General features: G+C 43.1%; 1 protein-coding gene across 1 annotated transcript in view; it reads left to right on the forward strand.

The window, feature by feature from the left end:
* Positions 1 to 41: 41 nt before the first annotated feature.
* arhgap10 (Rho GTPase activating protein 10) overlaps positions 42 to 17552 on the forward strand; it is a 205285-nt gene continuing 187774 nt past the window's right edge. The window contains exon 1 of the mRNA XM_059645226.1: positions 42 to 452. Within this exon, the coding sequence (XP_059501209.1) occupies positions 299 to 452 (154 nt within the window). The 5' untranslated portion in view covers positions 42 to 298. The remainder of the gene's footprint in view (positions 453 to 17552) is intronic.

The raw sequence follows: 17552 nt of genomic DNA on the forward strand, positions 1-17552 counted from the left end.
TACCGAGTGCGAGTGCTCCGCCCTCATTCTGTGGACTGCGCGAGAACCGGGGGTTGAGGCTACAACCTCCTGGCAAACGCCTTGCAACTCTCGCCTCGGTACTTTGTTGCAGTGCTCTTATCCCTTGCAGCCTCGGATTTGCTTTCGCCTCCTTGTCGTTCTTCACATAGCTCCCGAACGGAGTTGTTGTCTTCGTGCAGATAATTTCAGAGAAACTCGGGATTTTTCCGGGTGTGGTGAATTTTCCTATTCTGTTCTCCCTTTGAGTCTCTGTAAAAGGATTTCAAGGCGGGAAAGAATGGGATTGCAGCCTTTGGAATTCAGTGACTGTTACCTGGAGAGACCTTACTTTCGGGAAAGGTTGAAAGCACACGAAGCTGAATTGGATAAGTCCAACAAGTTCATTAAGGAGTTGCTGAAGGATGGGAAAGCGCTCATTGCAGCCAGCAAGGGTAAGTGAACTTCGGCTGGCCCAAACCGAGCTCCTAGTGGCGGTTTTGGATTGAGGGTGAACTGTGTCGGGGCCGGGCCTGGGGACCTATTGATGGGAGCTGGGAAAGTCTTGACTGTTTGAACAAAGTTTTCCCCGCCCCGCGGCGTGACTTTTCGAACACCTGTGAGTTAAACACTAACAAGTTGTCAATTCATTTAGACAGTGTCGAAAACTTCATTTTAAAGGACATTGTGCATCCTGAAAATACCTGAACCAGATCTTGGGGAAAGAACGTGTTGAATATTTTGTTTTTTTTCGTCTATCAGCTTTCTTCTTTCAGTACATTCTAACTGCAGGCTGGATATCTCCCATTGATTGGTTGTAAATGTTTTCAATGTCAGCGATTTCAGGAAGCCTTTTGGCAGACTGAACTGAGTACTGTGAACATTCTTTGGTAAGGGAGGGAAGCATTCATAATCTGGATTTAAATATCTAGAAAGAAAGACTGGTATTTATATAGCTTTTCATGGTGAGTGAATGTCTCGAAGCCCTTTACAACCAATGAAGTGCTGATGTTTTGTGGAAGAAGATTGAATTATAAGAGTTGAAAAACCTCAGCCTGGGAAGGAGAGAGAGACTCAGTGCTTTAATAGATGTATGCAATACATAGAACATAGAACATTACAGCACAGTACAGGCCCTTCGGCCCTTGACGTTGTGCCAACCTGTCATACCGATCTGAAGCCCATCTAACCCACACTGTTCCATGTATGTCCATATGCTTATCCAAATCGACTTAAATGTACCTAAAGTTGGCGAATCTACTACCGTTGCAGGCAATGCGTTCCATTCCCTTACTACTCTCTGAGTCAAGAAACTACCTCTGACATCTGTCCTATATCTTTCACTCCTCAATTTAAAAGCTATTTAAATAGTCAGTCCCTGGTCAGTCCAGGGAGGATGGACAGGCCAAGGGGGTGGGATGAGGCTAGTATGTAGGAGATGGGGATGGGGCTTGAAGTGGGAGGAGGGGATAGGTGGGATGAAGGACAGGTTAGGGAAGCGGGGATAATAAGATTTTATTTAAAATAAAGTAACTATTCAAAGTGTAATCAAACCACTCTGAGATACATCTCAGCACATTTCTCCCCACCATCTTTAAAAAACACTTCCTGTTTTTGCTTCAGATTTTCAGCAGCCACAGTTTTTTGATGTTTATGTGATGGAATAATATTCACTTGGCTGGATGAGCACATCCCAAAAAATGCTCCAAAAGCTCAACACCATTCTCGACAAAGCAACCCACATGATTGAAATCTAGTCCATTATGCTTTGTGGCTGTGTTGTTTACCATCTACAAGGTATAATACAGCAACTCTTAAGATATCTGTGATAGCTTCTTTCGACCCTGCATGCTGTACTGCCTGGAAGAACAAAGGTAACAGATTGTGTTAATCTTATCAATCTGTAAGCTTCCCCTTCAAGTCATGCACAATCCTGTCTTTGATCTATTAACTGGACATTCTTCATTGCTGCGCCAAAATCTTAGAATTCTGCATCAACATCACAAGGCCTGCAGCAGGAGAAGAAAGCAGCTAACCACCATTATCTCGAGTCAATTTGTGATGGCCAAAAAATACTGGTCCAGCCAACAATGACCAGATCCCTTGAATAAATTACCAAAACCAACTGTCAGTGCTGGACTTGAATTGCAATATCTGTTGGCACACTTAGGATTGTTAAGCAAGTGCTGCCTTCTCGTGGAATCATTTCCAACGTACATTGTTTCTTTTTGTTTTGTAAATTCAGGCTGGTTTTATTTGGTCTATATTCTGCCTGTAATGAACAACCAACAGAATGTGTTGTTTGATTTGATCAGCCATTCACTGGGACACCGTGCCTAGATAATTTGAAAAATATTTTAAACAAACTATTTCACACAGCTATTACAGAACAGTTACTTGAGTGATATTTTCCAGCAATCGGACACTGCCATCAGCCCAAAAACTAGTTTTGCGTCGCACAGTTGAGCCATGTATGAATTTCAGAGCACTTGCTGAACAATCCTGAGTGCATTCAGAACTACACTAAAGCAATTTATGATAATTAGTTATGCTCATGCCATGGCTAATTTATATGAGCTGAAAGTGGCATATAGTTATTCACGGGAACAATTCTCTACAAACAAAGGGAATACATTCAAGAGTTATAGCATAGTTCCCTGTTGTTTTCTGTATGGTAATGCCTCAGCCAATCAGCATTGACTTGCCAACTAGTCAATACCCTCTTCTTCTTATAAATTGTCCTGAACATTTTGGATTCTTGTGTTTATCCCAAGAAGTGCAAGATACAAAGCTTTAGAAAGATAGCTCTCCTTTTAATAAAAAAACCTATTCTTACATAATTACAAGTTTGGATAGACCACAAAAAATAATTGTGCAGCTTAGAATAGTAAGACAATGGAATGTGCTGAATATTTGAGAAAAAGTTTCTAGAAATAATGTTTATGTTAACTGCTGCTTTCTTTCAAATTATTTTGTATCTATAGTTATTAGGATGGTTTTCCAATATTACTGCAGGAATTATACTTCAAAAGTACTTAATTGGCTGGAAAACACTTTAAGGTTGTAAACAATGCTATGTTTAAAAAAAAAAGTCATAGAATCCTAAAGGGCAGATAAAGGCCATTTGGACCATTGAATTTGCACCGACCCTCCACTTAGACCCATACTTCCATGTATTCCATTAAACCTGCATATATCATCGTTAATCCACCTAACCCACACATCCTTGAATACAACGGGGCAATGATGTGGAGGTGCCACTGTTGGACTGGGGTGGACAAGGTCAGAAATCACACGATACCAGGCCTGTTAGACTATAAGCTGGTGTTGTGTGATTTCTGACTACGGGGCAATATAGTATGGCCAATCCACCTAACTGTATGTCTTTGAACTGTGAGAGGAAACTGGAGCACCAGCGGAAACCCTCACGGACATGGAGAATGTGCAAACCCCACACACAGTTGCTCGAGGCTGGAATTGAACCTGTGTTCCTGGCGCTGTGAGGCAGCAGTGCTAACCACCAAGCCACTTGTAGCTTTGCAGATCCACACTAAAATACTTGCAAAATTGGCTTTACTAAAAATCGTTTTTTAAATAGGTTTACTGGTGAGATGTTTCTCCCATAGACCCTGTTCTTAGTTATGGTCGAAGTGTTGAAGTTTTACTAAAGTGAAGGTATATATTACTTTGTCTTTTATACAAACATTTGCAATTATACAATATAGATGTATAATTTAATTATGCATTTTAGAAAGTATTTCAAGTCTCCCAGCTTTTTTTTGTTACAGTAGGGTGTGTTTGGCTAGCCAGTTTAGAAACAGCTGTTTTAGATGAGCAGCAATATGACTCATTTGAGCATTAATTGTGGGTGTGAGTGTTGCATAAAAACAGTAATTCCAAACGTTGTGTTGGCAGATTGAGTAAAACACGGGTAAGTGTATCGATGAAGCATAAGCAAATGACTGTGTGCAAGACAGAAATGATGTGGGATTTAATGACACACCAAATTGGGTGTTGTGGCAAAAACACACAAATTTAAGAGAAATTTGATCATCTCGATCTATGAGCAAAGAAATGGCAGGAAGTATTGGCAAATGTAAGTTTATGAAATTAAGGAGCAGGAAAGTTGAAATGGATTCATGGACTAAATGAAAATGTACTCAAGGCATCATCTTAAACTATTTTTCAGCAGATAAGTCATTAAAACAATCAAGATGTTGTCTTGGAGACAGCAAGAACTGCAGATGCTGGAGTCAGGGACAACACAGTGTGGAGCTGGAGGGATACAGCAGGCCAGGCAGCATCAGAGGAGTGGGAAAGTTTAATTTTTCCAGATAAATAATATGAACCAATTTGAATTTCAGTTGTTATTTATAGAAAAAAAAAATGTAATTTCAAACTAAACGTAAAAAAATGGTTTCAACTGTAATAGATTCTGGAATGAATACATGTATCAGTTTTTTTAAAAAACAAATGCTAATCTAAGGGGCGGTAATTAGCACTGACCTCTGGAGTGATCTGGCAAAATATACTGTAAGTACGACTGATTTTAATGATAAATTTGCCCCCATTCATTAACGATTTTTTTTGTAGAAGAAAAGGGAAAAGAAAAATGAGGGGTGCTGAATGCGCAGGAAATAGCAACTTGCATGTTTGATTTAGCACAATTAATACAACTTTGGCTGGGAGTGCCAATTGATAAAATGTATTAAAGTTGTTTGTAATTTTTGTCATTGTTTTTCTTTGTATTTCGCTTTTTTTTTGCTTTGCACATTTACACACACAAATCTACTCACTATATGCACGTTGTATTTTTAGCTGCCAGAAACAAAATTAAAGTTTACATTGTTAAGATGGACTGCAAGCCAGTGAAGACATGAAACCTGGGATTTAATTGGTGTGGCTTTGTGTCGCTAGGGGGAGGGAAACATGTTTTGAGTGGTTTTAGCTGAGAATATTTAAATTGTATCAGAGATAATGGGAACTGCAGATGCAGGAGATTCCAAGATAATAAAATGTGAGGCTGGATGAACACAGCAGGCCAAGCAGCATCTCAGGAGCACAAAAGCTGACGTTTCGGGCCTAGACCCTTCATCAGAGAGGGGGATGGGGGGAGGGAACTGGAATAAATAGGGAGAGAGGGGGAGGCGGACCGAAGATGGAGAGTAAAGAAGATAGGTGGGGAGGTAGGGAGGGGATAGGTCAGTCCAGGGAAGACGGACAGGTCAAGGAGGTGGGATGAGGTTAGTAGGTAGCTGGGGGTGCGGCTTGGGGTGGGAGGAAGGGATGGGTGAGAGGAAGAACCGGTTAGGGAGGCAGAGACAGGTTGGACTGGTTTTGGGATGCAGTGGGTGGGGGGGAAGAGCTGGGCTGGTTGTGTGGTGCAGTGGGGGGAGGGGATGAACTGGGCTGGTTTAGGGATGCAGTAGGGGAAGGGGAGATTTTGAAACTGGTGAAGTCCACATTGAAACCATATGGCTGCAGGGTTCCCAGGCGGAATATGAGTTGCTGTTCCTGCAACCTTCGGGTGGCATCATTGTGGCAGTGCAGGAGGCCCATGATGGACATGTCATCAAGAGAATGGGAGGGGGAGTGGAAATGGTTTGCGACTGGGAGGTGCAGTTGTTTGTTGCGAACTGAGCGGAGGTGTTCTGCAAAGCAGTCCCCAAGCCTCCGCTTGGTTTCCCCAATGTAGAGGAAGCCGCACCGGGTACAGTGGATGCAGTATACCACATTGGCAGATGTGCAGGTGAACCTCTGCTTAATGTGAAATGTCATCTTGGGGCCTGGGATGGGGGTGAGGGAGGAGGTGTGGGGACAAGTGTAGCATTTCCTGCGGTTACAGGGGAAGGTGCCGGGTGTGGTGGGGTTGGAGGGCAGTGTGGAGCGAACAAGGGAGTCACGGAGAGAGTGGTCTCTCCGGAAAGCAGACAGGGGAGGGGATGGAAAAATGTCTTGGGTGGTGGGGTCGGATTGTAAATGGCGGAAGTGTCGGAGGATAATGCGTTGTATCCGGAGGTTGGTAGGGTGGTGTGTGAGAACGAGGGGGATCCTCTTGGGGCGGTTGTGACGGGGGCGGGGTGTGAGGGATGTGTCGTGGGAAATGCGGGAGACGCGGTCAAGGGCGTTCTCGATCACCGTGGGGGGAAAGTTGCGGTCCTTAAAGAACTTGGACATCTGGGATGTGCGGGAGTGGAATGTCTTATCGTGGGAGCAGATGCGGCGGAGGCGGAGGAATTGGGAATAGGGGATGGAATTTTTGCAGGAGGGTGGGTGGGAGGAGGTGTATTCTAGGTAGCTGTGTGCAGGAGGGTGGCCTCAAGGCCCTCCGCTTCTTCCTGTCCCGCAGGCCCGACCAGGCCCCCTCCACCGACACTCTCATCTGCCTAGCTGAACTTGTCCTCACACTCAACAACTTCTCTTTTGACTCCTCCCACTTCCTACAGACTAAGGGGGTGGCCATGGGCACCCGCATGGGCCCCAGCTATGCCTGCCTCTTTGTAGGTTACGTGGAACAGTCCCTCTTCCGCACCTACACAGGCCCCAAACCCCACCTCTTCCTCCGGTACATTGATGACTGTATCGGCGCCGCCTCTTGCTCCCCAGAGGAGCTCGAACAGTTCATCCACTTCACCAACACCTTCCACCCCAACCTTCAGTTCACCTGGGCCATCTCCAGCACATCCCTCACCTTCCTGGACCTCTCAGTCTCCATCTCAGGCAACCAGCTTGTAACTGATGTCCATTTCAAGCCCACCGACTCCCACAGCTACCTAGAATACACCTCCTCCCACCCACCCTCCTGCAAAAATTCCACCCCCTATTCCCAATTCCTCCGCCTCCGCCGCATCTGCTCCCACGATAAGACATTCCACTCCCGCACATCCCAGATGTCCAAGTTCTTTAAGGACCGCAACTTTCCCCCCACGGTGATCGAGAACGCCCTTGACCGCGTCTCCCGCATTTCCCACGACACATCCCTCACACCCCGCCCCCGCCACAACCGCCCCAAGAGGATCCCCCTCGTTCTCACACACCACCCTACCAACCTCCGGATACAACGCATTATCCTCCGACACTTCCGCCATTTACAATCCGACCCCACCACCCAAGACATTTTTCCATCCCCTCCCCTGTCTGCTTTCCGGAGAGACCACTCTCTCCGTGACTCCCTTGTTCGCTCCACACTGCCCTCCAACCCCACCACACCCGGCACCTTCCCCTGCAACCGCAGGAAATGCTACACTTGTCCCCACACCTCCTCCCTCACCCCCATCCCAGGCCCCAAGATGACATTCCACATTGGCAGATGTGCAGGTGAACCTCTGCTTAATGTGGTATACTGCATCCACTGTACCCGGTGCGGCTTCCTCTACATTGGGGAAACCAAGCGGAGGCTTGGGGACCGCTTTGCAGAACACCTCCGCTCAGTTCGCAACAAACAACTGCACCTCCCAGTCGCAAACCATTTCCACTCCCCCTCCCATTCTCTTGATGACATGTCCATCATGGGCCTCCTGCACTGCCACAATGATGCCACCCGATGGTTGCAGGAACAGCAACTCATATTCCGCCTGGGAACCCTGCAGCCATATGGTATCAATGTGGACTTCACCAGTTTCAAAATCTCCCCTTCCCCTACTGCATCCCTAAACCAGCCCAGTTCATCCCCTCCCCCCACTGCACCACACAACCAGCCCAGCTCTTCCCCCCCCACCCACTGCATCCCAAAACCAGTCCAACCTGTCTCTGCCTCCCTAACCGGTTCTTCCTCTCACCCATCCCTTCCTCCCACCCCAAGCCGCACCCCCAGCTACCTACTAACCTCATCCCACCTCCTTGACCTGTCCGTCTTCCCTGGACTGACCTATCCCCTCCCTACCTCCCCACCTACACTCTCTCCACCTATCTTCTTTACTCTCCATCTTCGGTCCGCCTCCCCCTCTCTCCCTATTTATTCCAGTTCCCTACCCCATCCCCCTCCCTGATGAAGGGTCTAGGCCCGAAACGTCAGCTTTTGTGCTCCTGAGATGCTGCTTGGCCTGCTGTGTTCATCCAGCCTCACATTTTAATATTTAAATTGTGATGCGATTCCTCCTGTTTTCCTTGATTCGAGTGCAACACAAGAACAAGATTCCAGCCTTGAGCGACTGTCTATGTGGAGTTTGCACATCTTCCCCATGTCCATACGGGTTTCCGGTGATTGTGCTGGTTTCGACCTGCAGTCCACAGTTGTGCAAATTAGGTGGATTGGCCATGCTAAATTGTCCATTGTGTTCAGGGATGTATAGGCTGGTGCATTAGCTGTGGGGAAATGCCGGAAAAGGATAGGGGGAGTGGTTGTGGGTGGGATGCTCTTCAGAAGGTCTGTGTGGACTTGTTGGGCCAAATGGCCTGTTTCCACACTGGGGATTCTATGACAGTCATTCAGATGAATGTTTTATGATAGTAACTGAACTTGCATGGTGACAAATTGCACCCACCTAGTGAATAAGCTCCGTATAAGTTTCATTTTAATATTACATGGTTCACATCAGGGATTTATTTGATGATTTTTTAAAAAATCGTGTTTAGGGCTAGCATTTCTGAAACGTTTTAAGGATTTTATGTGCTTTCTTAAATCTGTGCTGTACAAAATTTAGGTGATGTTTTGAACTGTAATCCAGCTATTGGCTCTCTAACATTCTAGGCACTTGTTTAAAATTGGTGTGGTGCAGTGTGATGGCATTGTTAATAACTTTAGGATGTTGAATTAAGTGTTGGTTCTTCAGGGAATGAGACTAGGAAATTAATAATGAAAACAAGGAAATGGCAGAGACTTTGAACAAAAATTTCGTTTTTGACTTTGCTAACGGCATTGAAAGCTATCAGGTACTAGAACATTAGTGGTGAAAGAGAACCAGGAACTTCAAACAATATTTATCAATGAAGTACGAGGCAAACAAATGGGAGTAAAGGATGACAAGACCCTCTAACTTGAGGCCTGCATCCTGTATCCTTAAAAGAAATGGTTGAGGAGATAGTTGATACATTTGCTATAATCTTCCAAAAGGTTGTAGATTCTCAAAGGATCCTAGTGATTGGAAATCTATAAATTCAACACGGAGGGGATCTTCATCTTTTGAAAGGCTACAATGGGGAGAGTGTGGGGAAGTGGAGTTGAAATGCCCATCAGCCTTACGTCCACTCGGCTGTATTATGGTCTTTATGGCTGTACAAAATGGTGTAATAGGCAACATGTTAGCTTGGATAAAGGACTGTTTAGCCATTAGGGAGTAGATAGCAGGGATATTAGACCTCTCTGCTGGCCAGGATGTGATTTGTGGAGTGTTTCAGATATGAGTACTGGGCCCCTGATTTATCAACAAGGTGCTGCTGAAGGAGCCTTGTTGAACTGTGCCAAAAAATTATTTGGATGAGGTGATTGAACGCATGGTGGTTAAATGTGTTGAAAGCAGTAAGATAGGTACGCAAGTGACTTAAGAAGAGGAGGTAGGGAGCCTGCAGAAGAATATGGGCTGGTTAAGCGAATGGATGAAATTTTGACATATGGAGACCAATTTAGAAAAATGTGAACTTCCTACTTTAGCAGGAAGAATAGCCAAGCTGTATGCTATTTACATGGAGAGTGATTGAAGAGGAATTTTGAATCTCCTTGTGAATTACAAAAAGATAGTGTACAGTAAGTGATTAGAAATGCAGCTGTATCGCTGGTATTTTGTTGCAAGGAGAATGAGCCATAAAAGCACAGCTATTGTTTAAGTACAAAGCCTTGTACATCTGGAGTATTGTATATAATTTTGATCTTCTTATTTGACAAATAGTATATTTGCATTTGAAATGGTTCAGAATAGGTGTACTCGATTTTATTTATTTGAATCTTATCACTTTACGAAGAGGAGTTAAGCAGATTGGACATGTACTTGTTGAAGTTTAGAATTAGGAGAGGTGATTTTCTTGAAACATATACAATCAGCTGGACTCTGGGAAGATGTATTCTTGTGGGAGAAACTGGAGCTAGGTGACACCATTTAAAAATAACCAGAGTCACTTTTAAGCCCGAGATGAATTTTTTTTTTCAGGGTCGTTAATCTTCGGAATTGTCTTTCTCCAAAATCAGTAGAGGCTGGGTCACTGAATATTCAAAGCTTAATTAGATAGGATTTTGCTTGATAAGGGAGTCAAGGGCTAAGGAGGTGGGACTGAAAGGGAAGTGAAGTTGAGACCACAATCGATCAGCCAAGATCTTGCTGAATGGTAGAGTAGCTATCTGCGGAACAGGCCAAATTACTGACTCCATCTCCAAAATCCTGTGTTCCACTGTGAAAATCCGTGGTGTTGGTTATTTGCTGTTTTTTAACATCTGTCAACACATTGAATTGGGATAGGACATAATTTTAAAATTCCCAGATGACACAAACATTCAAGTGTGAATGCTTTTGAGGCTGGTGTGATAGGGTGATAAAGCAGAGAAGATCATTAACTTTTTGAAAGGAGAGATAGAATATAAAGACAAAGAAGCTATGATAAACCTATATAAAATACCAACATGGCTCCAGCTGTAGTATAATGTCCTGTATTCACTCTCTTGCCTCAATTATTTGCTCCTTTCTCCACCAACGCACAGTGACATCAGAGAGTACTAGATGCAAGATGCACTGGCACAGTTCAGCAAGGCTCCTTCTGCAGCACCTTACAGACCAGTGACCTTTACCACTAAGACGTCAATGAGCAACAGATGATTGAGAATACCACTTTCTTGAGGGCACAAATATTGGCCTTGACAGCGAAGTTCATATCCCAGTAATGTATTACAATAAAATCCAGTCATTTCCAGACAATATTCTGCAATGGTTTCACTTTCTGTATCTGCATTGGTGACATTCAAGGCTCAATCTAAATTTATCGTATCATGTCATTAAGATCACTTTTTCTGTCTCTTTAATATTGCCTCACTTCAGTCCTTTGCCTCAACTTATGGGCTGCTGAAAACCTCATTAATGACTGTTGTCTTCAGATTTTAACTGTTCCAACACACTTCTGGCTGGCCTCCTACTTGGTAGCTTCCATAAGCTTGACTTTATCAAAAACTCTGGAGTCTGTCCTCACTTATACCAATCCTGTTAAGCCTGCCTAACCCATTGCTGTAATGATGAGGGTCAGGGTGCACTTATGGGCTGACCTAGTGACAAGTCCGGTTTAATAGGAATGCCATGTATCAGGAAGCATACAATAATATTGCAAAATTAATAAGCAGCAAAAGAGGAGGAAGAAAACCCTTGAAACAATTGTGCAGTGAGTAGGTGGTTGGTAGAGGATAGACCTGAAATGGTCCCAATATTTTCAACAGGTGATACTTAGCCTTAAAGCATGGAAGTGACATATGGTGAACCATCCACATGCCATCCTGACTTGGAACTATGTCAACGTTGCTTTATTGTCACTGAGTTAAATCCTGGACTCCTTCCTTTGAGCACTGTGCTTGCCCCTACATCCCATGGCTTGTGCTGATACAAGAAGGCAGTTTCACCAGGGCAGTTAGGATGGATAAAAATGCTGGCCTAGCCAGTGACCTCAAGAATAAACAAAATGTGTTCCTGAACTTGTAGCTTTACCTTTTATCTGTAGAGAGGACCTACCACAAAACCAATAATATCAACCTTCACTAATGTTCTTGTGAAGATTTGTAGCTCTTCACTTTGTTGATAATCCTCAGAGTGTCAGACCTTTCATAAGAACACTGATGAAGTTGATGCTCCAAATTGTAAAGGTGTAAGGAGTTAACAGTATTTTTACTGTGATAGTTTGCCTGTAATTACTAATTTATTACAAAAGACAAGGGTCCTTCAACCAAATAAATTTTAAAACCATTGTTTTCTTCTCTCCTCAGGGTTAAAGTCTCCCATCACTTGTACAAATCTGTAGTTTGTGCAGGTTTAGTATAGCTTTCGAGGTTTTGTTCTCAATAGCTGTATTTATAAAGTTATGTGTCTTGTTTCCTGTTTTCTTTTTAACTTCCTTTATCAAATTGTTATACCACCTTCAAAGATATGTTTACATGACCCCTCCCTGTCTCTGTGCATGTCCTTTGCCATTTAATTGAAAATACCTTTCCTTGTTGTTCCTTTCAAATTGACACATCTCTATATTAGAACGTAGAACAGCACAGCACTGTACATTGGCCCATGACATTGTGCTGACCTATAATCCTACTTCGCTCCAATGAGAAAAGCCCTAGCTCTCTCAACCTTTCCTCATAAAATCTGCCCTCCATTCCAGGCAACAAAGGGTGGAGCTGGATGAACACAGCAGGCCAAGCAGCATCTCAAGAGCACAAAAGCTGACGTTTCGGGCCTAGACCCTTCATCAGAAAAGGGGGATGGGGAGAGGATTCTGAAATAGATAGCGAGAGAGGGGGAGGCGGACTGAAAATGGATGGAGGAGAAGATAGGTAGGGAGGAGAGTATGGGTGGGGAGATAGGGAGGAGATAGGTCAGTCCGGGGAGGACGGACAGGTCAAGGGGACGGGATGAGGTTAGAAGGTAGGAAATGAAGGTGCGACTTGAGGTGGGAGGAGGGGATAGGTGAAAGGAAGAACAGGTTAGGCAGGCTGGTTCGAGCTGGGCTGGTTTTGCGATGCAGTAGGGGGGAGGAGAGATTGTGAAGCTGATGAAATCCACATTGATACCATTGGGCTGCAGGGTTCCCAAGTGGAATATGAGTTGTTGTTCCTGCAACCTACGGGTGGCATCATTATGGCACTGCAGGAGGCCCAGGATGGCCATGTTATCTAAGGAATGGGAGGGGAAGTTGAAATGGTTCGCGACTGGGAGGTGCAGTTGTTTATTGCGAACCGAGCGTAGTTATTCTGCAAAGCGGTCCCCAAGCGTCCGCTTGGTTTCCCCAATATAGAGGAAGCCGTACAGCGGATGCAGTATACCACATTGGCGGATGTGCAGGTGAACATCTGCTTGATGTGGCAAGTCATCTTGGGGCCTGGGATGCGGTTGCAAGGGAAAGTGCTGGGTGTGGTGGGGTTGAAGGGGAGTGTTGAGCGGACAAGGGAGCCATGGAGAGAGTGATCTCTCTGGAAGGCAGACAGGCAGTTTCCTGATAAATCTCCTCTGCACCCTCTCTAAAGTTTCCACATCCTTCCTGTAATGAGGTGACCAGAACTGAACATAATATTTCAAGTGCGTCTAACAAAGGTTTTATAGACCAGTAGCATAATCTTGCAGCTCTTAAACTCAATTCCCCTGCCAATGAAAGCCAACACACCATACACCTTCCATACAAGCTATCAACTTGGGTAGCACCTTTGAAGGCTTCATGGACGTGGATCACAAGATCCTTCTGTTCTTCTTCCACGGGCCAAGAAACCTGCCATTAACCCCGTATTCAACATTTAAATTTGACCTTCCAAAATGAATCACTTTGCACTTTTAAATTTAATGATTAAATTTCATATTAAACATATCAGGTCATTTCACTAATCTGTGATGATCATCTTGAAGTCTGCTACTGTAGTTTGTTCCTACAACATTGCTTACTGCATTTTCAAGCTTTCCGTCATCTGTGAACTTTTTAAAATGATGTCTCTCAGCCAAATTCAGTTCATGAAGATGTATGTAAAGAAGCTGCAGGCCCAACACAAATTCCTGTAGGACTTCCTGTTTGCTTCCCTCCAGATTGATGAACTGTGCACTGTACTCACTATTTTCTGTCTCAGCCTGTTTTGTTTCCACATTTAAACTGCCCCTTTTATCCAATAGTTTACACTTTTGCTGCTCTTTCATGTGATACTTTATCAAACTTCCAAAAATCAATATATACACCTACTGTACCACCCTGACTAACCCTCTCCTTATAATATTTGAAGAACTTTATCAAACTTTGCAGACATTACATTGTTAAGCCCACATTTGGAGTACTGCGTACAATTCTGGTCACCCTGCTCTCGGAAGGATGTTATTAAACTGGAAAGGGTGTAAAAAAGATTGACAAGGATGTTACTGGAACTGGAAAATTTGAGTTATAAGGAGCGAATGGATTGGCTGGGACATATCACCCTGGAGCATGGGAAGCTGAGAACTTTCCAAAATGTGGATCATTAGATGAGGTGCATATCCAAGGACTTTTTCCCAAGTTAGGCAAGTCCCAAACGAGAGGGCATAGATTTATGGTGAGAGGGGAAAGATTTGAAAGAGTCTTAAGGGGCAACTTTTTCCACACAGAGGGTGGTGTGTCTATGCAATGTGCTGCCAGAGGGAGTGGCACAATGGAAGAGGTGGGTACATTACAACATTTAAAAGTTATTGGGATAAGTATATGGATAGGAAAAGTTTGGAGGGACATGGGGCCAAATGCAGGCAAATGGGACTAGTTCAGTTTACGAAACCTGGTTGCCGTGGATGAAATGGGCTGAAGGATCTGTTTTCGTGCTGCATGTCTCTGTGACTCTGACACTGACTCTATTTTTGCTTTTGACAAATACAGTTAATATTTTCCTGGATTATGATCTTACAACTCAAACTGTGCCACAACTACGCTGTCTGTCTATTAATACTACCAATTGACATTAGGCTAATTAATCTGGTTTAAATTTTCTCCTCATTTAGTAGGGGTGTAATATTTGAAATCCCGCAGCGTTCACCCAGCACTCGTACTCCAGGAGGGCTATAAGGTTATGACTAAAACCTCTGTTGTTTCACCCTACTTGCGTCAGCAGCGTAGGAGACCATTCTACCTGAAGCAGGTGACTTTTCTACTTTACACGCTGCTAGTCTTTTAGGAACTATCTTTAGGCAAATAGTAAACATGTAGTAAATTCTCGTAGTGAACACCAGGGTGTGATCAAGTTGCAGCAGGTCAAAATGCCAGACAAGGTGAATGGAACTGTCCTGTTTTGGATTTATTGTGAAATATTGTGTTTGTCAAAGAAAGCTTTGTACCATTTGGCATTCCCTTTCCAGGTCTAGTTTATTACAGCTAAACACACAGCATATCTGCTAAGTTCTGTACCAATAATGTGCCTTTGTATTGCCTTACCTACCTTTCATTGCCAAATAATCCAAACAATGTCCTAATATTGAAAGGCCATTTGTTGTTCTCTGGACTTAAATCTATTATAAGAATGGTTCAGAATGTACAAGACCTTTTTATTATCGTGGCAAAAAACATGTTCACTTTCCTCACTGGACAGAATTTTGACGAAAATTAAGAGACAGTATTTGAAATGTACACTCTCTAGCCCAAACTCCTATTTATCTGAAAATCACAGTGCCGTTTTGTCTTGTAACATATGGTACTTTATTTTAAGTGACTTATTTGTCTGGATTCACTTCCTCTGTTTTTAGTGCAGCTAGAAGGATAATCAGGTCAGGTTGTTCCATTCCTTTATGAAACCCAATGCAATTCCTATTTTCTAACCCTGCTCATTATGATATTTTTTCCTCTCCTTTTCCCTTTTTCTCTTGATGCTTGTTTTTTAAATTAAAAAAAGAAAGAGAAATATGAATGCTATAAATCAGAAACAAAAACAGAAATTACTGGAGAAGCTGATCCTTCCATTCTGAGGAAGGGTCACTGGACCTGAAATCTTAATTCTGATTTCTCTTCACAGATGCTGCCAGGCCTGTTGAGCTTTGTCAGCAACATCTGTTTTTGTGCTTGTTTTACAATTTGCTTAATTGAAACGCACCTGATAAGTTTTGTTCCAGCCATTTAAAAACACTTGCACTCCATGCATGGCTTAGTGCCATATTGAGATGTTTTTGTTTTAAAAGCAAGAATCTTAAATTGCAGGGGAAATTTCAACAAATTTACAGAATAATTTCTTAGAAAGGCATGATGTGGAGATGTCGGTGATGGACTGGGATGGACAAAGTCAAAAGTCACATGGCACCAGGTGATAGTCCAAAAGATTTATTTAAAATCACAAACTTTCAAGTGCTGCTGCTTTGTAAGGTTAAAAAAAACATGCTGTGCCTGTGCACCCCCTTCACTTCACTTGACAAAGGAGCAGTGCTTTGAAAGCTTGTGACTTTAAATAAATCTGTTGGATTATCACCTAGTGTTGTTTGACTTTTGATTTAGCAAATCTATGGTCTTTAGGTTTAGAAAATGAAATGAGCCCATCCAAAAACTTCTACTATTATTGCTTTTGGTATATCAACAGTAAAGTGTCTTGATGGTAGTTGCACCCACAAGCAGCAAAAGCTGAAGAGTATTTTCCAAAGTGAGTTACTGTCACAAGAAGGACATTTACTGACAATTCTTAATATCTTATATTTCAATGATTAGTAACTGTATTTTTGGACCATGGGCTTTGACAGTTGATAAATTGTGGATAACCTTCAATGCACCAAGTCTGTTTATAATTTAAATTACAGGGTGCACAGGTCGGTATGCAGCACAGCAGTGAGAAAACCGGCTTTTATGGAAAAGAGACTTTGTTATCCAGCATCTGTGACAGCAGAGAAGCTGCAATCTCTCTGGAATTGAATGTGCATATGGCTTGATCTGAAGCACAGTGTTTTTTCTATAGATTGTAGATGCTACGAAAAGTAGTCCTTATGAACTGAGGTGGTTAACACCATATCTCCATCCACAAGTATCAGCTGTGGCTCAATGAGCAAAGCTCTGAGTCATGAAGTTCAAATGCCACTGCAGAAACCTGAGCACCGAAGTCAGCATTGATATTTCAGTGCTGTACTGAAAAAGATGCTGTCTTTCCTTTGACGTTTTAGACCAAAGTTTTAGTTGCCATATCAGGTGGATAGAAGAGATTCCCAATCTACTATTTTGACAAAGAGCAGGGGAATTCTCCTTGGTGTCCCTACTTGTATTGACTCTGGAATCAACATCATGAAAAAAACAAAAGACTGTTTAGTAATTATCACATCACTGTTTGCAGCAGATTAATGGTGTTCCTGTACTTTGTTGCAACATTTGCTTCATTCCAAAATGACACACTTCAAAAATTTATCATTGAATGTAAACCACCTTAGTACATCCAAAAGAGATGAAAAATGCTTTTGTGGGTTTATATACACACACAGTATAGTAGGTACTGATGAGATGCATTCCACTCTCAAATACTTGAGACATTCATCGTCGCAGTTTACAAAAGTCCTGGACCACAGGGCACAACTCCCTCGGAATGTGATTTGGAATTTCTAGCAACTCTGGCCTTTCTGCGGCCTTCCTACCCTGTGCAGACTGCCAAACTGACAGATGCAGGAACACAATGTACCTCCATCAATTAAAACGATTCCTGGCATTGAGTCAAACTTGGAAATCCAATCAATGTAAGGAGGATATACTACAGGGGGACCTTCTATCCCGAAACACTTGGCTAATCTGGTTCACGGTACATACAAGAACCATTTGAAAGTAATAACACTGCTTACCTATGAATTGCCCCTGATTTACAGGTTTTGCTGTATAGCCAATTAAGAATTTGGGAATGTTGAGAGATTTCTTTTTCACCTCCCTAGAATTCCGAGTTGTCCTTGAATGCTATAATTTGTTTTGCAGCTATATGCAAAATTGCA

Source organism: Stegostoma tigrinum, chromosome 1, assembly GCF_030684315.1.
Source record: "Stegostoma tigrinum isolate sSteTig4 chromosome 1, sSteTig4.hap1, whole genome shotgun sequence".
NCBI lineage: Eukaryota > Metazoa > Chordata > Chondrichthyes > Orectolobiformes > Stegostomatidae > Stegostoma > Stegostoma tigrinum.